The 25247-nt window shown below is 37.8% G+C and overlaps 1 protein-coding gene across 7 annotated transcripts in view; it reads left to right on the top strand.

Moving 5' to 3' along the window:
* neto1l (neuropilin (NRP) and tolloid (TLL)-like 1, like) overlaps positions 1 to 25247 on the top strand; it is a 267411-nt gene that overhangs the window by 109020 nt on the left and 133144 nt on the right. For 4 of the 7 annotated variants that reach the window (XM_057824255.1, XM_057824256.1, XM_057824253.1 and 1 more), the window contains exons 5-7: positions 16454 to 17213; positions 17502 to 17558; positions 25048 to 25182. The exons of 1 other annotated variant lie outside the window; for it this stretch is intronic. In XM_057824255.1, coding sequence (XP_057680238.1) covers positions 17186 to 17213; positions 17502 to 17558; positions 25048 to 25182 — 220 coding nt within the window. In that variant the 5' untranslated portion in view covers positions 16454 to 17185. The remainder of the gene's footprint in view (positions 1 to 16453; positions 17214 to 17501; positions 17559 to 25047; positions 25183 to 25247) is intronic. 2 more of the 7 variants (XM_057824259.1, XM_057824257.1) reach the window with 1 other exon arrangement.

The raw sequence follows: 25247 nt of genomic DNA, 5'->3' as shown, positions 1-25247 counted from the left end.
TATTTTTAGGGTTGTTCTGATCATGTTTTTTTGCTCCCGATCAGATCCCGATCGTTTTAGTTTGAATATCTGCCGATCCCGATATTTTCCGATCCGATTGCATTTTTTTTTGCTCCCGATTCAATTCCAATCATTCCCGATAGTTTTTCCCGATCATATACATTTTGGCAATGCATTAAGAAAAAAAATGAATAAAACTCGGACGAATATATACATTCAACATACATTACATAAGTACTGTATTTATTTATTATGACAATAAATCCTCAAGATGGCATTTACATTATTAACATTCTTTCTGTGAGAGGGATCCACGGATAGAAAGACTTGTGACTTTGTATATTGTGACTAAATATTGCCATCTAGTGTGTTTGTTGAGCTTTCAGTAAATAATACTGCAGCCATGCCCAAATGCATGATGGAAAGTGGAACCATGACTGTGCGTGGTGCTACCAATTGATATATCTTCTCTGCGTTGGGAAACAACATAAGGTGTTAAGAAAAAGATCAATTGCTACCTCGCTTCCCCACATTGCTCCCCATGATATTTCTAATCGTAGGGAGAGGGATTGTAAGGCTTTAGCCTATTAAAAAATGGCTGCAAAGGCTGCCAAAATTCACTCTACTCATTTTACGCTGCCTTTTATCTCTCTATATAGGTAAAACGGCGCCATTACAGATTGAGCGCGACAATGCGTGAGTGGGTCGTGCAGCGCATGCATTAATTGCGTTAAATGTTTTAACGTGATAGTTTTTAAAAAATTAATTACCGCCGTTATTGGGATAAATTTGATAACCTTAAGCCTAAACTAAAGACTCTGGATGAGTGTAACATATTATGTCAGTAACGTTAAATACAATTAGAAAACGATTTAATTACAAAATATATATATTAAAAAAAGGCATGGCCGATATTTTTTTGCCGATTCCGATACTTTGAAAATGACGTGATCGTGACATCGCTAAATATTTTACTTCACAATGGCATCATAAGACAAAATGAAGCACCATGAAGCTTTGAACCACCTAGCTGCAAAGCTTTTGGCTTCAAGAAGCTTCATTTGGCCATCACTGCTCCCTTAAGGGAGACAGTCAACCTCTGCTGCCACCTGCTGTCAACACTGTTGTTTTCCAAAGTGCCTCCTAGCATTTATTGCAGCGCTACAGATGTAAATTGCAATCAAAATTCACGTTCTGCGCTAATTATTGATTCAGTTACTGTTCCAGTTGTTTCAGTAATTGCTAGTTATCATATTTGGTAACACTTTATTTGATAGTAGAGCCATAAGACTGTTATAAGACCATCATAATTATGAAATGACACTGCCGTGAGCATTATCCGGCAAATGATATCACTTTTGATGTAAAAAAACCGAGCTGGACATAAATGGAGTTAGTGACATTATTTGCTGGATGACACTTAATGACATCTGTCATAAGCATTCATTAATGCCGATAATAGTGTCATGTCATAATTATGACGGTCTTATGGCAGTCTTATGACACTGTGTTACCTGTTTACCCAAATAAGCCGCACTGGACTATAAGCCGCAGCATTCAAAATGAGGGGAAAAAAGTCGCGGCTCCTAGTCCAAAAATTACGATCTTTGCTTAAATACATAGCAATAGGCAGGAAATTCCGTTTACGGCTGTTTCATCGTGTTTAGTGCTACATTTTCATTCTCGATGCTTGACGCCAACGGCTTAGTATTCTGGCTTCACTTTCTCAGTTCTTGCCCAAACAAAACTGGGTCTCGGTGGCAACTCCAATTCCCCCATCAGGGGTGTTTTGTCAGCCCACAGTGGTTGCTCTGTACCCCTGCCAAGTAGCTAATGAGGTCAAATCACCAATTACACAGTCAGTTTAACCCCAGAGTATGGTACATGGATCAGATCACAGAGGGCACGCCATCCTAAATCCAGGACACCCGTGAAGTGACATATCACGGTTTCTTTCCATTCAGAGCGAGCTTTGAAACGTGAAAAATGAGTAACAACGGAGCAGGACCCAGTAGACAAGTTGGTTCATAGCTAGGCCAGTTGCACCTCCTGGGCTCAGATTAATTGCTGTATGGATCAAGACGTGACTGACAGTCAAGATGCGGCAGTGACGACATCAGAATGTTGAATAAGGAGCAAATACAACTTTTAGTCAGGTCAAATTAGGGATGGAATACATTTTAACATGAACTCCACAACAAATAAATATTAAAATAAAGATTAACCAAAAATATAGACTGTTTTACGTTCATATCTATAGAAATTCCACGATTTAAGCATTTATTTACAAGAATTTTCAACTGAAAAAGCGCTGTTTTGTGACGGTGGCCATGTTAGATTACAAAATACCATAACTTTTGCTTGAAATATTTACGTAAAATGAACGATAACTGCCCGTTTTTTGCTTTTAACCAAGAATCTAGACTGTTTTACGTTCATATCTATAAAAATTCCGCTATTTAATTCATTAAGCATTTATTTACGTCAAGTTTCAACTTAAAAAGCTTTGTTTCGTGACAGCCGCCATGTTGGATTACACCATACCGTAACTTTTGCTCGAATATTTACGTAAAATGAAGAGTAACTGCCTTTTTTTTTTTCTTTAACCAAGAATCTAGACTGTTTTATGTTCATATCTACAAGAATTCCACGATTAAAGCATTTATTTACAAGAATTTTCAACTTTAAAAAGCTGTTTCGTGACGGCCGCCATGTTGGATTACACAATACTGTTATTTTTTTGCTTGAAAATTTTACGTAGAATGAACGATAACTTCCCGTTTTTTGCTTTTAACCAAAAATCTAGACTGTTTACGTTCATATCTATAAAAATTCCGCTATTTAAACATTTATTTACGAGAAGTTTCAACTTAAAAAACTTTGTTTTGGGACAGCCGCCAGGTTGGATTACACAATACCGTAACTTTTGCTCGAATACTTACGTAAAATGAACGATAACTGCCATTTTTTTGCTTTTAACCAAGAATCGAGACTGTTTTATGTTCATACCTACAAGAATTCCACGATTTAAGCATTTATTTACAAGAATTTTCAACTTAAAAAGCTGTTTCGTTACAACCGCCATGTTGGATTATACAATACCATTGTTTTTTGGTTGAAAAATTTACGTAGAATGAACGTTAACTGCCCGTTTTTTTGCTTTTAACCAAGATGTTATTTTTATGTTCTGTTATTGCTTTGTGGCGGCACTGTATTGGTTCCACATCTGCCTTCATGAACACAAAATTTCCATATTCATGAAGTAGGACACATTCAACTGAATGCTTCAGAGCTTTTCGGGTCCTTGATTGCGTTTCCATCCACTGCCGTTAAATCGGTAAAATACAAAACTGTTTTAGTTGTGGCAACGCTTAGCCATTCCTTCATGTTGTCCACCCATGTCGCGATGATGGCAGATTGATGCGGCATTTCCAAATTGTCTTTTTTGAGGGATTTTGATGAGTAATTCCACACCAGCTCCACTGTTGTTTTGGTTAGAGAAAGTGTAAATGTTTGGATAAAAGTGTAAAACGGAAGTTGCGAGCAGAAATGCGGAAGCACCTCGGAAACTTGTCTATAGTGTGGAAAATATAGTGCTTGCTGTCTGAGTACTAATTCCAGATGCCATTTCTGCCTGGAATCTTAAAAAAGGTTTGAATTACCGTAATTTCCCGAATATAAGGCGCACCCGTGTATAATGCGCACCCCAAATTTACTTGTAAATTCTAGGGAAAATGATTGTACCCGTTTATAATGCGCACCCTAATTTTAGCACCAATAAATAGAAGAATACAAGAATACAGCTCGTGTATAGATACAGACATGTCATTTGACTGACTGGTGAAACACAGCACAAGCATAGTACATTGGTAGTTCAAAAAATTACCATAAACTGACAATATTTATGGTAATAATATGATTTGACGACTTCTTCAACTTACCAGAATCTAGGAGAAAACAAAACAGATGTGACTTTTCTTTTAAAGGCTGCTGTATAACTTGCTCGTTTCATCATGATGAATAAATATTTCTTCCATGGATTGATACGATAAAATGAAAGTGAGAACGTAAGTCGGAAATCCGTGAGAGCTCATCGCTGTCAACACGACAGTAAGAATAGGAACTATTGTTATTTGGGTTTGAGTTTCCTGAGGGACCGATATAGTTGACGGACACAGGAAGTGTGTGTGCTTACATTTGTTATGGTCCGAGTTGCGGAGCTGCAAAAACGTCGACTCAACTGAGTTCAAGAAACTAAATTCTGTGCTTTATGAAGAGTGAAAAAAGCAGAATTTAACACAACGAAATCATTCGGCCGATTAGAGTGAAGTATTACTGAAACAAAATGGTGACGTCACATACCGTAATGGTAATTCTTCAACACAACGTCGCCGTGTCAATAAAAAAAAAAAAAAAAATGGTTTATATATATATATATATATATATATATATATATATATATATATATGTTAGAGATGTCCCGATCGATTGGGATGCTGATCAATCGGGTCCGATCACGTCATTTTCAAAGTATCGGAATCGGCAAAAAAATATCGGCCATGCCTTTTTTTAATATACCGTATTGGCCCGAATATAAGACGACCCCGATTATAAGACGACCCCCTCTTTTTCAAGACTCAAGTTTGAAAAAAGACTTTTTGAACACCAAATTAATTTTTATACAGAAACGACCACGGAAAGTTTTTCTCTGACTGTGAGCATTTTTTAGGCGATCTTTTTGAGCTCTACATCTCCGTACATTACACTCTGTGACACCATATTTCACAGCCGCTTTGCAGTTGTTTGAAGACACCGCCTCATTTATCACCATCAACTTGAAGTTTGCGTCATAACTTCTCCTCAGCTGCCGGTGTTCTGCCAAAATGTGCTACATCGGCGAAACGTCCTACATTAGTCGAATTTGACACCTAAATTACTACCGTGTGCTCTAAACTTGTTTTGTTTAGATGCATACAGGAATAACGTACTAAAGAAATGCCTGCAGAAAATACTTAAATGTAGTTATGTCAAATAAGGACGGTTTAAATACGCTACGTGACTAATGTGGTCAACTGCTTCAAAGCTAACACAAAAAAACACAATGGTTAAAAGTATGAGAGGGTAATACATGCAAAAAGTATCTTTGAGGCTGTGAAAAGGTTCTAAATAACTAAATAAAAACAAAAATAGTGAGTACTCGCCGCTTCCAACCGATGTGCGCATGCGTGTGAATGCATATGCAAGCGCCCTGAGCATTGTGTAGGACGTTTCGCCGCGTAGTAAGGAATGGCCAAACACCGGTTAACCTGGCCAATCTTCGACCCACTTTTCTCCAAATTGTCGCGAAGTTTCTCCATTTTCGGTTATCTCTTCTATTACCGGTATTTTCTTCTCTTTTCCTTCTTACCACTTTCTTCTTCGTGTCAGGGGTTCGCTTTGGCCGCCCGAGTCGCGTTCAGCATTCGATTCATTGATGACTGGCGCCATCAAGCGTCGTGAATGGGTATATGTCTAGGCTGCAGTTTTTTTTTTTTTAGGCCGCAGTTATAAGACGACCTCCTCTTTTTCAATCTTATTTCAGTGCAAAAAACATCGTCTTATATTCGGGCCAATACGGTATATATCTTTTTTTTATTGTTTTCTAATTGTATTTAACGTTACAGACATAATATGTTACACTCATCCAGAGTCTTTAATTTAGGCTTAAGGCAGGTTTATCAAATTTATCCTGATAACGGCGGTAATTAATTTTTTAAAAAATGTATCACGTTAAAATATTTAACGCAATTAATGCATGCGCCGCACAACCCACTCACACATTGTCGCGCTCAATCTGTAATGGCGCCGATTTACCTATATGGAGAGATAAAAGGCAGCGTAAAATGAGTAGAGTGAATTTTGGCAGCCTTTGGAGCCTTTATTTAATTGGCTAAAGCCTTACAATCCCTCTCCCTATGATTAGAAATATCATGGGAAGCAGTGTGGGGAGCAAGGTAGCAATTGATCTTAACCCCTTATGTTATTTCCCAACGCAGAGAAGATATATCAATTGGGAGCACTACGCACAGTCATGGTTCCACTTCCCATCATGCAGTTGGGAATGGCTACAGTATCATTTACTGAAAGCTCAACAAATGCACTAGATGGCAATATTTAGTCACATTATACAAAGTCACAAGTCTTTCTATCCGTGGATCCCTCTCACAGAAAGAATGTTAAAAATGTAAATGCCATCTTGAGGATTTATTGTCATAATAAACAAATACAGTACTTATGTACTGTATGTTGAATGTATATATTCGTCCGAGTTTTATTCATTTTTTCTTAATGCATTGCCAAAATGTATATGATCGGGAGAAATTATCGGGAATGATTGGAATTGAATCGGAAGCAAAAAAAGCAATCGGATCGGGAAATATCGAGATCGGCAGATACTCAAACTAAAACGATCGGGATCGGATCGGGAGCAAAAAAAACATGATCGGAACAACCCTAATATATGTAATATATATATATATATTTCTGTCTCCATCCATGTACCCGTTTGAAATGCGCACCATCATTTTACAAGTTGATTTTGGGGGAAAAAATTCGGGAAATTACGGTAAAAATTTGTATTAACGGGCATTTTTAACTCAAATATGACACTGTATGACATTTTAACATCCAACATGCTTTAAAACACGTTGTACTGTAGCTGCTGCTTGTGAAGGCTTCACTGCTCGCCAAGGCAGAATTGTGTTTATCTTAAGTCTTTCCCTATGTTTTGATGCTTAAATGACTCTCGTTCTTGACTTTTATTAGCAAACTGAATCCATTGTTGTTTTAAGAATTTCTGTCAATTCTTGTAATCATCTCTACGTTTTTGCTGTCACAGTTTGCCATTTTGTCTGACTCTTTTAAATGCTACGCATGGCTGCTTCAAAGCATTTTTCCCTGTCTTCATTTTCTTGTAAGCAATTGATAAGACATTAATTTATTCCGATATGTTTTTTTGCTTCCTGTTTTTAATGTACTGCTAATTTATTTGTATAATTGTCTAACATTTATTCTTTTGCACACCTTAGAGGGAGACAGCAGACGTATGTAATTCCAGAAAAACTTTCACACTTTTTTTATGATCTGCCTTTAACAAGGACACCAGAGCACAAAACTTAAATTGCTCATGGTCCACTAAATCTATACGCAGAGCCAGGATAAAGTCTGCCTCCTGCCAAAATACTTAGCCAGCTAATGTAGCATAACGAAAAGCTAACATTCAAACTAGCCAGTGGTCACATTGACCTCCCGTTTAAACGATAATGAACTACAAGACACTGTGAATAAACCGACAGCTTTGTAAATTGTCATTGAAGCTCATTAGAACCACACTGTTACTGTTAACGGTCACATGTTAAACTTACTGGGAAAACAACATAGATGTTGTTACGTAAGACATGGAAGTGATTAATTTTTGTTCTGAAAAGAAGTAACGATAGCGTCCTTTGTTCTATTTCCTCTTATTTGAGGTAAATGAGCATTATTTTTGTCTCAACGATTTAGGGCTGCAGCTATCGATTATTTTAGAAGTTGATTAATCGATGAACTAGTTCGAATAATCGAGTAATCGGATAAGGAACATGAAAATTGAAATACCTGAGCTGAGCCTTAAATGGTATTTTTAAAAAATGAAATAAAATAAGGATCTATGTACAACAAAAGAATTTGCTAACTTATATAGCAAAAGTCCACTAGCTTAAATTCTATAAACCACTACGTTTTCCTTTTTTTTTTTTTTTTTTTAAACAATGCTCTTAACAAACGATTCAGAAACATTCCCAGAATAAAACGGCTAAATATACCTGTAAACTAAATTATGTATGCATTAAAAAAACATTAGCTCAAACAAAAATTTGGCTTATGTTGATCTTAACATGAAGCAGCTGGATTCAGCCGTGTGAAATGAAGCAGCCTACAGGGTAGTGTATCCACCCAAATCAATAAAACTAAATGCAAACACTTTCAAAATAAACCATTAAAACGCCACTTTGATTAAACGAATACTCGAAGCAGCAAAATTTAATTCGAATCTTTTTTTTTTCTAATCAAATACTCGAGTTAATCGATTAATCGTTGCACCACTAAAACGGTTCAATTCGGCTTGCACATTTGAGCTAAGCACAAAGTCCAGTATACTTAATTTAATGCAACTCTACATTTAGACGGACAGATTTAAATCTTAGTTGAGCACCCATCATACAAACGGTTCTGTTATATACTGGTCCTTCTCAAAAAAATTAGCACAGTGTGATAGAGTTCATTATTGTCTGTAATGTACTGATAAACATTAGACTTTCATATATTTTAGATTCATTACACACAACTGAAGTAGTTTAAGCCTTTTATTGTTTTAATATTGATGATTTTGGCAAAAAAGTCAAGAAAAACCAAAAATCCCTATCTCAAAAAATTAGCATATCATGAAAAGGTACTCTAAAGCAGCTACTAACCTCATCATCTGAATCAACAAATTAACTCAAAACCCCTGCTTAAAATTACTGAGGCTTTTAAAAACTCCCAGCCTGGTTCATTACTCAAAACCGCAATCATGGGCAAGACTGCCGACCTGACTGCTGTCCAGAAGGCCATCATTGACACCCTCAGTCAAGAGGCTAAGACACAGAAAAAAAATTCTGAGCGAATAGGCTGTTCCCAGAGTACTGTATCAAGGCACCTCAGTTGGAAGGGAAAAAGTGTGGCAGGAAACGCTGCACAACCAGAAGAGGTGACCGCAACCTGAGAAAGATTGTGGAGAAGGGCTGATTCCAGACCTTGAGGGACCTGCAGAAACAGTGGACTGAGTCTGGAGTAGAAGCATCCAGAGCCACCGTGCATCGGTGTGTGCTGGAAATGGGCTACAGGTGCCGCATTCCCCAGGTCAAGCCACTTTTGAACCTGAAACAGCGGCAGAAGCGCCTGACCTGGGCTACAGAGAAGCAGCACTGGACTGTTGCTCAGTGGTCCAAAGTACTTTTTTCAGATGAAAGCAAATTTTGCATGTCATTCGGAAATCAAGGTGCCAGAGTTTGGAGGAAGATTGGGGAGAAGGAAATACCAAAATGCCTGAAGTCAAGTGTCAAGTACCCACTATCAGTGATAGCCTGGGGTGCCATGTCAGCTGCTGGTGTTGGTCTACTGTGTTTTATCAAGGGCTGGGTCAATGCAGATAGCTATCAGGAGATTTTGGCGTACTTCGTGCTTCCATCTGCTGAAAAGCTTCATGGAGATGAAGATTTCATTTTTCTGCACGACCTGGCACCTGCTCACAGTGCCAAAACCACTGGTAAATGGTTGAATGACCATGGCATTACTGTGCTCAATTGGCCTGCCAACTCTCCTGACCTGAACCCCACAGAGAATTTGTGGGATATTGTGAAGAGAAAGTTGAGAGACACCAGACCCAACACTGGATGCGCTTAAGGCCGCTATCGAAGAATCCAGGGCCTCCATAACACCTCAGCAGTACCACAGGCTGATTGCCTCCATGCCATGCCGCATTGAAGCAGTCATTTCTGCAAAAAGATTCTCAACCAAGTATTGAGTGCATAGCTGATATAAGTAATTAAAGGTTGACTTTTTTTTATATTAAAAAACACTTTTTTTGTTTGTCGGATGAAATATGCCAATTTTTTAGATAGGGATTTTTGTTTTTTCTTGACTTTTTTGCCTAAATCATCATTATTAAACCAATAAAAGGCTTGAACTACTTCAGTTGTGTGTAATGAATCTAAAATATATGAAAGTCTAATGTTTATCAGTACATTACAGAAAATAATTAACTTTATCCCAATATGCTAATTTTTTGAGACGAACTAGTATGTAAATAGTCGGATTCTGCACTATTGTTGGTCAATCCAAATACTAAGTTAACGCCCAGACTCATGTTGTCGACTACCTTCAAGAGGCATCAGGAATGCTTTTCAAAACTCAAAAGTGCTGTGGCATTATGACATTATGGAGAAGCCAAGCGAATAGGCATTATGGTAGTTAATTGCAAAGCTCAGAAGGGAGGGCTGGAGGGTGGGCTAAATCCAAAGTTCATTAAATCAGTCTTTGCAACAGATTAGCCAGAGGCTAATATATTAGTAGAAAATAGTTCTGAGATTTCACACTCCCTTATGTGGTCACAAAGTGACCAAAGCACCTTTCCAATGTCTCTCAACCCACGAACCTGCGTGAGTGTTAACAGGTCAACCTCAGGGACGACATGTAATTATGATAATGGCTTTAGAAAGTAATAGGAGGCCATAATTGGCATGGATGTTGTTAGTGCGCCTTTATTGTAGATTACTTTCTAGCACCGCAGCTAGGTGTCAAAGCAACAAGTCATCTTTTCGCATGCACAGTATCTCCATGTGTAGCGGGGAGGAGCCTTGTCATAGCTTTTTTTTTTTTTTTTTTTTTTTTACACAAGGCAAAAATGCGCCGAACATTATAGCGAGAGAGACCACAAACATTTTTTGCGTATTCAATCAAACGGGGCGTATCGAATGGTTCAATATAAAACGGAGTACTGTTGCATCCTTAGTGGTCAGGGCTACGTTTCTCACCAATATAGAGTGATATATATATATAAGTAGAGATGTCGCCGATCGATCGGGTCAGATCACGTCATTTTCAAAGTATCGGAATCGGCAAAAAAATATCGGACATGCCTTTTTTTTTAAATATATATATATATTTTTTAATTAAATCGTTTTTAATTGTATTTAACGTTACAGACATAATATGTTACACTAATCCAGAGTCTTTAGTTTTGGCTTCAGCTAGGGTTATCAAATTTATCCCGATAATGGTGCTAATTTTTTAAAAATGTATCACGTTAAAATATTTAACGCAATTAATGCATGCGCTGTACGACCTCACGCATTGTCGCGCTCAATCTGTAATGGCGCCGTTTTACTTATATAGAGAGCTAAAAGGCAGCATAGAATGACTGGAGTGAATTTTGGAAGCCTTTGGTGCCTTTTTTTAATTGGCTAAAGCCTTACAATCCCTCTCCCTACGATTAGAAATATCGTGGGAAGCAAGGTAGTAATTGATCTTTTTCTTAACACCCTATGTTATTTCCCAATGCAGAGAAGATATATCAATTGATAGCACTACGCACAGTCATGGTTCCACTTCCCATCATGCATTTGGGCATGGCTACAGTATCATTTACTGAAAGCTCAACAAATACACTAGATGGACATGTCTTTCTATCCGTGGATCCCTCTCACAGAAAGAATGCTAATAATGTAAATGCCATCTTGAGGATTTATTGTCATAATAAACAAATACAGTACTTATGTACTGTATGTTGAATGTATATATTCGTCCGAGTTTTATTCATTTTTTTCTTAATGCATTGCCAAAATGTATATGATCGGCAAAAATTATCGGGAATGATTGGAATTGAATCGGGAGCAAAAAAGAGCAGTCGGATCGGGATATATCGGGATCGGCAGATACTCAAAGAGTCTGTCTGTCGAGGCTGTCAGTGGCACTGAATGTGTGTGTGGCGGTGGGGGGTGTCAATTCATGAAAAAATGGGGGGAAAAAGGGGGGGGGAAATGACTGGCACATTCAGCAAGTGAAAAGGGGTCAATGTAAGTCTGAACATAATGAAAGTACTGTAATTCACTTAATGAAGTAGGGTCAATTCTATCCCTACAACATATGGTAAGACAATCTAAATTACCTATATAACTAAAGTCATTATATAATACGAATAAGGTTCCTTAAAAGTTAGTGGGGACAATTTGAGCATTCTGAAAAGTTGGTGGTGTTATGTCCCTACCGTCCCTATGCATACCTACGCATTTGTTCTACTTTGCCTTTTCTTATAACTTAACCTTCTCTTTTTGTCGCAGTCTTAGCTTTTTTCTACGTTGTAACAGGTGTATGCATAGTTAAGTGTGAGCGCACTTTTACTTTAGCATGGTCTTCGACTGCTTGTCAGCAAAGTTAGTCTTAATGTTCATGACTTGTTTTGACACTGATGTTATTGTGCTGATATATGACATTCTTCCAGGTACTGATAAACTAAAGTCATCTTATATTGAAATGAAAAACACCGCCTGGAGAATACACTAGATGCCTTGTCAGCTATTCCACGTCAGATTACACATTATTATTGGATGTTTCATAGAAACTGTAGGACCTTCTTCAAACTTCAAGTAAGCTGAAATGTCTTGATAATTAGTTGGAGTGCTACCTGTTGCTTCAGCACGCATTAAACGGCTAGACAGTAACATCATTTTATCGGTCCTCGCATACACACACATACAGTGGGGCAAATAAGTATTTAGTCTACCACTAATTGTGCAAGTTCTCCCACTTTGAAAATATTAGAGAGGCCTGTTATTGTCAACATGGGTAAACCTCAACCATTAGAGACAGAAAATCACATTGTTTGATTTTTAAATAATTTATTTGCAAATCATGGTGGAAATAAGTATTTGGTCAATACCAAAAGTTCATCTCAATACTTTGTTATGTACGCTTTTTTGGGAATAACCGAGGCCAAACGTTTTCTGTAACTCTTCACAAGCTTTTCACACACTGTTGCTGGTATTTTGGCCCATTCCTCCATGCAGATCTCCTCTAGTGCAGTGATGTTTTGGGGCTGTCATTGGGCAACACGGACTTTCAACTCCCTCCGCAGATTTTCTATGGGGTTGAGATCCTGAGACTGGCAAGGCCACTCCAGGACCTTGAATGCTTCTTACGAAGCCACTCCTTTGTTGCCCTGGCTGTGTGTTTGGGATCCTTGTCATGCTGAAAGACCCAGCCACATCTCACCTTCAATGCCCTTGCTGATGGAAGAAGATTTTCGCTCAAAATCTCTCGATATATGGCCCCATTCATTTTTCCTTTACACAGATCAGGCGTCCTGGTCCCTTTGCAGAAAAACAGCCTCAAAACATGATGTTTCCACCCCCATGCTTCGCAGTGGGTATGGGGTTCTTCGCATGCAATTCAGTATTCTTTCTCCTCCAAACACAAGAACCTGTGTTTCTAGAAAAAAGTTCTATTTTGGTTTCATCTGACCATTACACATTCTCCCAGTCCTCTTCTGGATCATCCAAATGCTCTCTAGCGAACCGCAGACGGGCCTGGACATGTACTGGCTTCAGCAGGGGGACACGTCTGGCAGTGCAGGATTTGAGTCCCTAGCGGCGCATTGTGTTACTGATATAGGACTTTGTTACTGTTTGGACTTGTTATCATTTTTGACGCCACGGGGTGAGATCTTGCATGGAGACCCAGATCGAGGGAGATTATCAGTGGTCTTCTATGTCTTCCATTTTCTAATAACTGCTCTCACAGTTGATTTCTTTACACCAAGTGTTTTACCTATTGCAGATTCAGTCTTCCCAGCCTGGTGCAGGTCTACAATTTTGTCTCTGGTGTCCTTCGACAGCTCTATGGTCTTGGCCATAGTGGAGTTTGGAGTGTGACTGACTGAGGTTGTGGACAGGTGTCTTTTATACCGATAATGAGTTAAAACAGGTGCCATTAATACAGGTAACCAGTGGAGCCTCATTAGACCTTGTTAGAAGAAGTTAGACCCCTTTGACAGCCAGAAATCCTGCTTGTTTGTAGGTGACCAAATACTTATTTTCCACTGTTATATGGAAATAGATTCTTTAAAAATCAAACAATGTGATTTTCTGTTTTTTTCCCACATTCTGTCTCTCATGGTTGAGGTTTACCCATGTTGACAATTACAGGCCTCTCTAATATTTTCAAGTAGGAGAACTTGCACAATTGGTGGTTGACTAAATACTTATTTGCCACACTGTACTATAATTCTGCTTTTCTCATTCTGCAATCTACTTAACTGCCTTTTGTTTGAATATCTTTCCTTTGGTTGGTTTAAATATTATGAAAGCACCTGTTGCTATGGCATACGCTCTAGGTCTGAAAGTTTTTTATTCATGGAACTACTGCAATTAGTGTGGACAAATTGTTTTATGATTGCTACTTCTTACATACTTCTAAACATTTATGTTTAATAACATACCTCTGCTCATATGTTGAGGGTAACTGTTATTTTAAGGAAATGCAAACCAGTATCATTAGCACAGAGGAAGCACGATGGGGATGGAGAGTGTCTCTGCAGTCCCTGTAAATATATCTGAAGATGGATATTGTGTGCTGGGTGCCAAGACTATTTTTGGAGCCCCTGACTCCCTCTGCCCTCTCTGATCAGCTTTGTCATCTGGTGGGAGAACCGCTGCATTCACTCGATGGTCCGGATGGGGATACATTCCAAAAATGACAATAAATACAGCTTCCCTGCTTGCTTTCCAAGACAAATGTCTAAATTCAAAGCAGAGAACTACCCAGCAAGGGTGTGCCGTAAACAGTGTAAATAGACCTTACGATTATTTATAAAGAAGCAGCACGTCCTAACAAACTTGATTTTAAAGCCCAATTATTAAACTTTGTCATCATAGTTAACCTAAATATACGGCACTGTTGACGAAGGGAAACCTTACAGAAGCTATAAAACTAATAGAAAAGTGCTCCTGTAAATTTGTTGTTTGCCCCTCTGTTCAAAACCAGGAGTTAAATGATGCGAATTTCCAGGGCTTTCCACATCAAGAACCCTAAGCTTCCACATCTAATGCTATCAATCAATTTGAGATCCCTCTTTCCCTCCCTCCATTCATAACCCCACCGCTAGTAGTTTGACAGTGTAACTTTTGCTGTTTTTTTTTTGTGTGTGTTTTTTTTTTTTTTTTTTTTTTTTTGCTAGGTATATTCTAGGGATGTATGTACCCATTGATCCTCAAGCCTAATTTATTGTTTTATGGTGTTTGTGTGTGTTTCAGGGAGGATTATTTCTATCAATTAATTGCAGAATTATTGTTGCCTGTAGGTTTTGAGTCAATTCGTAGAGAGCATACACGTTCTTCGGTTGATTTTTTTCATGTCTCTGGGGGGATGAGATGTTTAGGGTTCATTTATTTATATACAGGCCTACATTTATTTTTTTTTGCAACCTACCATAAAATGCTATTCAGGGCTGCAACTAACGATTGTTTTTATAAGACCTTCACAATTTAACTTGAAGTTGTTTTAGGCATGTTGTAAGTAATAATGAAGATAAAATGAATGACTATTTCCTTCAAAATTTATTACTGTTTTAAATCGTTTTCTAATTAAGATTCTGAGTATAAAAATTAAAATAAATTTATTTTTCTTTATCAAACAGTTCATAAATACAATCCAAATCCAATTTCAAAGCACTCCCTCGTATGACAATTTACAGTTTGAATGGGAGCTTGTGTTGCAAGAAGACTCTAATCTGTTATATGAATGGGTTTATGGGTGTAGTTTCTTTATAACAAGAAATGACACAACTTTACTATCTAACAGTAATTCAAGCACTAATGTTTCTCCAAAACACAATACAAACGGACGATCAATTGATCGAGAAAATCGCGCAAAAATCGGAAAATCGTCCAAAAACAGAGAAAGCGAAAAAAAAAAAAAAAATCACCCAAAAATATCGAAAATAGAATCGAGAACATGATTAATTCGAAAATCTCAGCGAAAAAATCGATTAACCAAAAATTTCGCCCACAAATTGATAAATCAAAAATCGGATTGGAAAATCGATTAATTGAAAAATGGCCCTAAGATCGAAAATCGGATCGGAAAATAAATCGAAAAACACCCAAAAATCGAGAACTCGAAAATTGGGTCAGAAAACCGATTAATTGAAACGTCTCCTAAATATCAACTAAACGAAAATCTGATCGAAAAATCGATTAGTGTATTTACCCACAAACCGATTAATCGATTTACCCACAAATAGATTAATCGACAATCGGATCGATTAAACGAAAAATCGCCCAAAAATCGGATCAGAAAAAAAGAAAAGGAAAAAAAAAAAATGGATTGAACCAAAGATTGAAAAATCGCCTGAAAATTGAGAAATGGAAATTTGGGTACAAAAATAAATCGATTAATTGGAATATCGCATCAAAATCGAATAATTAATTCACCCGAAAATCAGAAACTTGCCCAAAAATAAATAAATCGGTAAATCGTTTTTAAAAAAAAAAAATTTTTTTTTTTTTTTAAATTGGTCCAAAAATCGATTAAAAAATTGTATATCCATAGAGTGCTGAAAATGGTTATATTTTTCTTTGCATGTTTTCGCTACTTGAAGTTTTGCAAAAAGTGTACCCATATAATTGTTCATTCTTCTTTCTCTTAGAGTCATCTGACAAGATTCAGTCTTTTTGCCTACTTTTGCTTTAGTCCATTCACTTTTTTTCTTGGCTCATTTTCTATTTACCTCTTTAATTTGTGGAGGCTTGAGATTACTTTTGCAGTTTACTTGAATACATGCGCAAATAACTGCACGTGTGGCAACCACAACTCTTTACTTACTTTCCTCTTTAACGTGCAGGGTTAGAGTTGCGTGCACCACCAGCAATTGCTGCGCGCGTGCGGAGATCGTGGCGCATTGGTCTACTGTGAATGAACGTGCGCGCTGGAAGCAGAGGAGGAGGGAGAGGACTCAGGGAAAATCTTGGCTGCGGAGACTGTCACTTGACACAGTGCACAGCAGCGGACAGATGCACACACTCAACATCGTTCCATTTTCTGCAGCAGCACAAGATACACCAAGAAAAGAACTTATCCCCCCCTCCCTCCTCCAGCAGGATCTTTAACGCACAGCGGTGCCGACATGCTGAAGATGCGGAGATGAGGCTTGCGCGGTTCTCCATGCTGCTGAAGCCTCTTCTCCTCCTCCCCTCTTCCTCCTGATGAGGGGAGCAAAGAGGACGAAAACAAGGCTGACTCATGTGTTCTTTCTCAAAAAGAAAATCGCAAAGGTGGAGCGATTAGAGCTGGGCTCATGACGGGACTATTAATCCTATCAGTGCACCAAAGAGGTTTGAAAACGTTTGGATGGAAATCGGGCAAGTGTCTCCAACTGTTTTTGGTCTTGTATGAAACCGGCGATTAGTTGCTTCTTCATTCCTTAAAGTGGACTGGACTGTGGAGATCTTTTAAGGGACGAGCGGTTTCTCAGCGTAAATGTTGCCTAAAACTCATCTAGTGTTTTTTCACCTCGAGTACTCCTCCATCTAAATGGAATTAGTTGAGTCTACAGCCGTTTGTGAAAGGAACAGACATGGTACATGGACATAGCTTCCATCACGGTAAGCAACCGTCTTTTCGTTCTTGGCTTGAGTGGTGAAAAATATCTGAAATTGACATAGACATGAAGCAACAAACTGTTCTGAATTACAAATATGGTATCTGCCAAAACAGACAGTTCCATATCTCATATTGGAGTTTTCTGGACTTGAAACTTCTGGCATTTTCTGATTTAAATGTAATCCTTAAACTGAGATATAGTCATCAACATGTTATTGAATGAAAGAAATCTTAGCATTAATAGCACATGAAAATTACATTGTTCCATGCAAGCTCTATTTTCTTTCCAGTTGTTGCAAGTCTTCTTCTACTTGGCTTGTCTGGCGCAACAAAGAGAGATCCATCAGGTAACTGTCACAGTCATTTGAGCGTTATAGCAACTAGGGATGTCCCGATCACCTATTTTTGCACTCGAGTTAGTAATCTGATACTATACTTCTTAACAGTACTTCTTCTTCTGCTGAATATATGGCGGAAAACACTCAAGTGACTTTACTATAATACTGTTAGTCAAGCACTAATGTTTCTCCAAAACACAATACAAACGGACAATCGATTAAGAAAATCGCGCAAAAATCGAAAAATCATCCAAAAGCAGAGAAATCGGGAAAAAATCGCCCAAAAATATCGATTAATCGAAAATGGAATCGAGAATTCGATTAATTCGAAAATCTGATAAAAAAAAATCAATCAAAAATGTCGCCCACAAATTGATCAATCGAAAATCGGATCGGAAAATCAATCAAAAAATCGCCCAAAAATCGAGAACTCGAAAATCGGGTCGGAAAATCGATTAATAGAAAACTCTCCCAAATATCAACTACACGAAAATCTGATCGAAAAATCGATTAATCGATTTACCCACGAGCCGATTAATCGATTTACCCACAAATAGATTAATCGAAAATCGGATCGGAAAATCTATCAAAAAATCGAGAACTTGAAAATCGGTTTGGAAAATCGATTAATAGAAAACTCTCCCAAATATCAACTAAACGAAAATCTGAACGAAAAATCGATTAATCGATTTACCAACGAGCCGATTATTCGTTTTACCCATAAATAGATTAATCGAACATCGGATCGGAAAATCAATCGAAAAATCGGGAACTCGAAAATCGGGTCGGAAAATCGATTGATAGAAAAATCGGCCAAATATCAACTAAATGAAAATCTGATCGAAAAACCGATGAATGTATTTACCCACAAATCGATGTACTATGTCTGTTCCTTTCACAAACTGCTGTAGACTCAACTAATTCCATTTAGATGGAGGAGTACTTGAGGTGAGAAAACAGTAGATGAGTTTTAGGTGTTATAGCAACTAGGGATGTCCCGATCACCTATTTTTGCACCCGAGTTAGTAATCTGATACTATACTTCTAAACAGTACTTCTTCTTCTGCTGAATATATGGCGGAAAACACTCAGGTGACTTTACTATAATACTGTAAGTCAAGCACTAATGTTTCTCCAAAGCACAATACAAACTGACAATCGATTAAGAAAATCGCACAAAAATCGAAAAATCGTCCAGAGAAATCGGGAAAAAAATCGCCCAAAAATATCGATTAATCGAAAATGGAATCGAGAATTCGATTAATTCGAAAATCTGATCCAAAAAATCGATTAATCAAAAATGTCGCCCACAAATTGAAAAATTGAAAATCGGATCGGAAAATCGATTAATTGAAAAATGACTGTAAAATCGAAAATCGGATCGGAAAATCAATCGGAAAATTGAGAACTCGAAAATCGGGTCGGAAAATCGATTGATAGAAAAAGCGCCCAAATATCAACTAAACGAAAATCTGATTGAAAAATCGATTAATGTTAGGGTTGTTCCGATCATGTTTTTTTGCTCCCGATCATTTTAGTTTGAGTATCTGCCGATCCCGATATTTCCCGATCCGATTGCTTTTTTTTTTTTGCTCCCGATTCAATTCCAATCATTCCCGATAATTTTTCCCGATCATATACATTTTGGCAATACATTAAGAAAAAAATGAATAAAACTCGGACGAATATATACATTCAACATACAGTACATAAGTACTGTATTTGTTTATTATGACAATAAATCCTCAAGATGGCATTTACATTATTAACATTCTTTCTGTGAGAGGCATCCACGGATAGAAAGACTTGTGACTTTGTATATTGTGACTAAATATTGCCATCTAGTGTATTTGTTGAGCTTTCAGTAAATGATACTGTAGCCATGCCCAAATGCATGATGGGAAGTGCAACCATGACTGTGCGTAGTGCTACCAATTGATATATCTTCTCTGCGTTGGGATGAACATAGGGTGTCAAGAAAAAGATCAATTACTACCTTGCTTCCCCACACTGCTTCCCACGATATTTTTAAACGTAGGGAGAGGGATTGTAAGGCTTTAGTCAATGAAAGAAAAGGCTCCAAAGGCTGCCAAAATTCATTATACGCTGCCTTTACCCTCTCTATATAGGTAAAGCGGCGCCATGAGAGAATGAGCGCGACAATGCGTGAGTGGGGTCGTGCAGCGCATGCATTAATTGCGTTAAATATTTTAACGTGATACATTTTGAAAACAAATTAATTACTGCCGTTATCGGGATAAATTTGATAACCCTACCTTAAGCCTAAACTAAAGACTCTGGATGATTGTAACATATTATGTCTGTAACGTTAAATACAATTAGAAAACGATTTGATTAAAAAAAAAATATATATATATATATATATATATATATATATATATATATATATATATATATATATATATATATTTTTTTTTTTTTTTTTTAAAAGGCATGTCCGATATTTTTTTGCCGATTCCAATATTTTGAAAATGACGTGATCGAACCCGATCGATCGGGATGCGGGACATCTCTAATTAATGTATTTACCCACAAATCGATGTACCATGTCTGTTCCTTTCACAAACGGCTGTAGACTTAACTAATTCCATTTAGACTGAGGTGTACTTGAGGTGAGAAAACACGAGATGAGTTTTAGGCGTTATAGCAACTAGGGATGTCCCGATCACCTATTTTTGCACCCGAGTTAGTAATCTGATGCTATACTTCTTAACAGTACTTCGTCTTCCGCTGAATATATGGCGGAAAACACTCAGGTGACTTGAAGTTCCGCTCTGAGACCCTCAATTTGGCCAAATTTCAAAATTGTCCTATATGCATGTGTGATATATCATTGGAAAGCTGAAAATCTCAATTTTCTGTGGGAAGAAAAATTCTGAACAGGAGGGCATCTTAAAAAAAAGTTTTTTAAACAGTAAAACGCTATCTGGAGGTGAGAGCACGCGAGAGCAGAAATACAGACGCCATGACTTTAACAAGATATTATCACGTACTTACCTTGTTTCATTCCAAAACCTCCATGTAGCATGTATCACTGAGTGTCAAGACACAGCTGTGAATGGCCACAGCTGGATTTTGGGGGGATTTTAACAAGACAACAAGAGTCGTGATGCAGAAATCGCAGACATCAAGGAATGGTCAAGATTTGCTTTTTCATATATTTACTAGGTCTGTCAAAATTATCGCGTTAACAGGCGGTAATTAATTTTTTTAATTAATCACGTTAAAATATTTGACGCAATTAACGCACATGCCCCGCCCAAACAGGTTAAAATGACGGCACAATGCAATGTCCACTTGTTACTTGTGTATTTTGGAGTTTTGTCGCCCTCTTCTGGCGCTTGGGTGCGACTGATTTTATGGGCTTCAGCACCCATGAGCATTGTGTAATTATTGACATCAACAAAGATGGGCTACTAGTTTATTTTTTGATTGAAAATTTTACAAATTTTATTAAAACAAAAACATTAAGAGGGGCTTTAATATAAAATTTCTATAACTTGTACTAACATTTATCTTTTAAGAAATACAAGTCTTTCTATCCATGGATCACTTTAACAGTATTTTAATAATGTTAATGCCATTTTGTTGATTTATTGTAATAATAAACAAATACAGTACTTATGTACCGTACGTTGAATGTATATATCCATCTTGTGTCTTATCTTTCCATTCCAACAATAATTTACAGAAAAATATGGTATATTTTATAGATAGTTTGAATTGTGATTAATTACTATTGATTAATTTTTAAGCTGTAATTAACTCGATTTAAATTTTAATCGTTTTACAGCCCTAATATTGACCCTTTTAAACGTTTTTTTTCAATTGTTCTTTTTTTTTGGATCAATTATTTATCATCTAACATTCCGGAGAAAATGCGACAGTGACAAAAAAATACAGTTGAGCGATAGTTATGAGGTAGATATCCGTGACATTTTTTACAGATACCATTTTTTTCCATTGTGACATAATTTGTTTAAAAGTTTAAAATACGCGAGTGAAATTTTTTTTTAAAGTCATTTTTTTTTAAACGAAATATTAGACATCAGTTAATGATTCAAAGGTAAAATGACAGACATTTTGAATAATATAATTACTTACCTTCGTTTTATGGCTGGGTTGAAACAAAAGCGGTTGCGCAACATCTGTAAACGGGGATTTCCGGTTTAAAACGGACAAATTAAAAATAATTCGGGGGCTTAATGCGCTATGAATCTGCTATGGCTACATATAGACATATTGTTCTATCAAACACAATTGTTTTTTTGGCTTAAAATACAGCAGTTTCTTTTAAAGAGGAGTGCAAGAGCAGAAACTGCTTTTCAGTCTTGTCTGTGTTTTCCGCCATGTACATTTGTCATGGTGGGGGAACACACGGCTGGACTCAAATGTCAAACTCAACGGGGAAAAATCCAGGTTTCAACGACATTTTTATCTACTTGGCATGCAAAACAGGCCAGCGTCGAAGTCCAACAGAAAAAAAAAGTGCAGTGATCCCCCATTTTTCGCAGTTAATGGAGACCAGAACCCGCCGTGACAAGTGAAAAACCGCGAAGTATCGCCCCCCCCCCCCCCACTTCCACCCCCCCAAAAAACATTTTTTTCTGATCGGGAAAAAAAAAATTGATTGTTCAACGTACAGCGGTATAAAAACGTATCTGAACCTTTTGTAATTTCTCACATATCTGCATAAAATCACCATCAAATGTGATCTGATCTTTGTCAAAATCACACAGATGAAAGAAAGTGTCTGCTTTAACTAAAGCCACCCAAACATTTATAGTTTTTCATATTTTAGCACGCAAACAATGACAGAAGGGGGGGGGGAGTAAGTGAACCCTATGCCTGAGGAGACTTATAGAAAAAGTGAAACCAATTTTTAGCAAACAATTTAAGTCAGGTGTGTGCCCAATCACTGATGAGTGGTTTAAAGCTGCCCTGCCCACTATAAAACACACACCTGGTAAGAATTGTCTTGAAGAGAAGCATTGTCTCATGTGCATCATGGCTCGGTCAAAAGAGCTGTCTGAAGACCTGCGATCAAGGATTGTTGATTTGTCTAAAGCTGGGAAAGGATACAAAACCATCTCTAAAAGTCTGGATGTTCATCAATCGTTAGTGAGAGAAGTTGTCTACAAATGGAGAGAGTTTGGCACTGTTGTTTTTTTCTCAAGGAGTGGACGCCCACCAAAGATGAAGCCAAGAGTTCAGCGCAGAATATTCATAGAGGTAAAAAAATAAAAAAAGAATCCTAGAGTGTCTGCTAAAGACTTACAGAAATATACACATCAACTATTTGTAAAACTATGGCCATGAATGGTGTTCATGACAGGACTCTACGGAGGAAGCCACTGCAGTCTTAAAAAAACATTGCTCCTCATTTAATGTTTGCAAAAAGGCACTTGGGCACTCCACAGAAGTTTTGGCAAAATATTTTGTGGACTGATGAAACCAAAGTTAAAATGTTGTGGAGTCACTAGGGGTGTGACGGCGCACAAAAATATCAGTTCGGTACGTACCTCGGTTTTGAGGTCAGGGTTCGGTTCATTTTCGGTACAGTAAGAAAACAAAATGCAAAATATAAATGTGCTAGTTGTTTATTACACACCTTTGTGCTTTCAACAATAGGAACATTGGCCTATACAAAGCTAGAATTCTGCTCAAAAAGTGATGGGTGTTTTAGCTCATTTCAATTTCTTTTATTTAAATGGGCTATTATTTATTTTATTATGTGTTTGTTTTACAAATGTGATGTAGTATTCATTTATATTGTATATTTTATGTTGTATAACGTAAGTTCCTATGTGAATATTAGTTCCTACTTGTTTTGTTGTGGTAGGAGGGTTTTGTATTGAACACGGGGCCGTGTTGGTTATTATAATAGCAGAGAAGACAACTGTAAATCAACAAAGACAAGTCAACAGTGCCCCGAGCTGCCACTCAAGAGATATGATGGACTCAAAAAGTGGGTTACGATTGCATATTAGTTTGAAAATCGACCGGATCCACCGTATTTTTACACGAGTGACTTCCAGTCTGCCCGATCCTAGCTACCGGTAGTAGTATTGAAGCAGGAGGGTCGCGTCGTCAAATAATAAACTCTGCCGTTCTTTTCGCGTGTGTGGTGTTGAGCCGCTTCTGGGACGCGTCTAACACGCAGCCGCGCTGCGACTGGTGTGCATTGGCTGATTGACTTTAATGCCCGCGTTTCACTGCGTTCTCGCGGCGACCACGTTGTCGCGCCGTTGACGTTTCTGGGTTATACTGTCCTACCGTGTTGGTCCTCATTATAGTAGAGAAGATGGAGTAAATATAATCTACACAAAGAAACTGTAACCCGATCGACTAACAGCCTCGAAAAGAAGTGTTACATTACGTCAGAAACTCGTTCGGTACGCCTCCGTTCCGAACCAAGCACCACGTACCGAAACGGTTCACTACAAATACATGTACCGTTACACCCTTAGGAGTAACACATACGTCATGTGTGGAGGGAAAATGGAACACCTCACCATTATCAACACCTCATCCCCACCGTGAAGCATGGAGGGAGCATCATGATTTGGGGCTGTTTTGCTGCCTCAGAGCCTGGACAATCATTAATGGAAGAATTCAAAAATTTATTAGGATGTTTTGCAGGAAAACTTGAGGCGGTCTGTCAGACAGTTGAAGCTAAAAAGAGGATGAATGCTGCAACTAGACTATGATCCAAAACACAAAAGTAAATCAACATCAGAATGGTTTCAGAAGAACAAAATACACGTTCTGGAGTGGCCAATTCAAAGTCCAGACTTGAACCCCATTGAGATGCTGTGGCAGGTCCGAAAGAGAGCGATTCATGCCAGACATCCCAGGAATCCGACTGAACAACAGCAGTTTTGTCGAGAAGAATGGGCAAAGAATAGTCCTGTTTGACGTGCCAGACTGATCTGAAGCTACAGGAAGCGTCTAGTTGAAGTTATTGCTGTAAAATGGGGGGGGGGCACAAAATATTAAATGTGATGGTTCTCTTATTTTCCCCCCTTTTGTCATTGTTTGCATGCTATCCTCATTAAAATATGAAAAATTATAAATGTTTGGGTCGTTTTAGTTACAGCAAACACTGTTTTTTCATCTATGTGATTTTGACACATTTGATGGTGATTTTATGTAGAGATGTGACAACACTTACAAAAGGTTCAAATACCTTTTTATACTACTGTATTTATTCAGAATCAGCATTAGAGATTCATATAAGACATGCCCCCCCCCCCCAAAGAAGCAACAATACACTTTTTGTATGCTGCTTTGTGCTTGAGAAAAAACATTGCTGCCCACCACCTACTTTAGTGCCCGATAACATTGGTGGTAGACAAGCCATAACACCTGTCATCTTGTGATAGCTTTTGCGCGTGTTTTTTAGTTGTGTGCTGTGCTTTACAAACTATTACTGGAAAAACCAGACTCAAAATGATCATTTCAATTTCTGTTTCAGTGAAAAACAATTCTGGAGTGAAACCAGCCGGTCAATGTGGCACATGGGTGAAAGAATCAGAAGGAGGTCTCTTCACTTCTCCCAATTACCCAAACAAATACCCCCCAGACACAGAGTGTGTGTACATCCTTGAAGGTAAATGTTTTCTCTGATTTAACGATTAGTTGCCCACCCACAAATGTGAAAAGGAGCTGAAACAA

This window comes from Corythoichthys intestinalis, chromosome 20 (genome assembly GCF_030265065.1).
Source record: "Corythoichthys intestinalis isolate RoL2023-P3 chromosome 20, ASM3026506v1, whole genome shotgun sequence".
Taxonomy (NCBI): domain Eukaryota; kingdom Metazoa; phylum Chordata; class Actinopteri; order Syngnathiformes; family Syngnathidae; genus Corythoichthys; species Corythoichthys intestinalis.
Note: the sequence above shows the minus strand (reverse complement) of the source record. Positions and strands in the feature narration are given on the sequence as shown.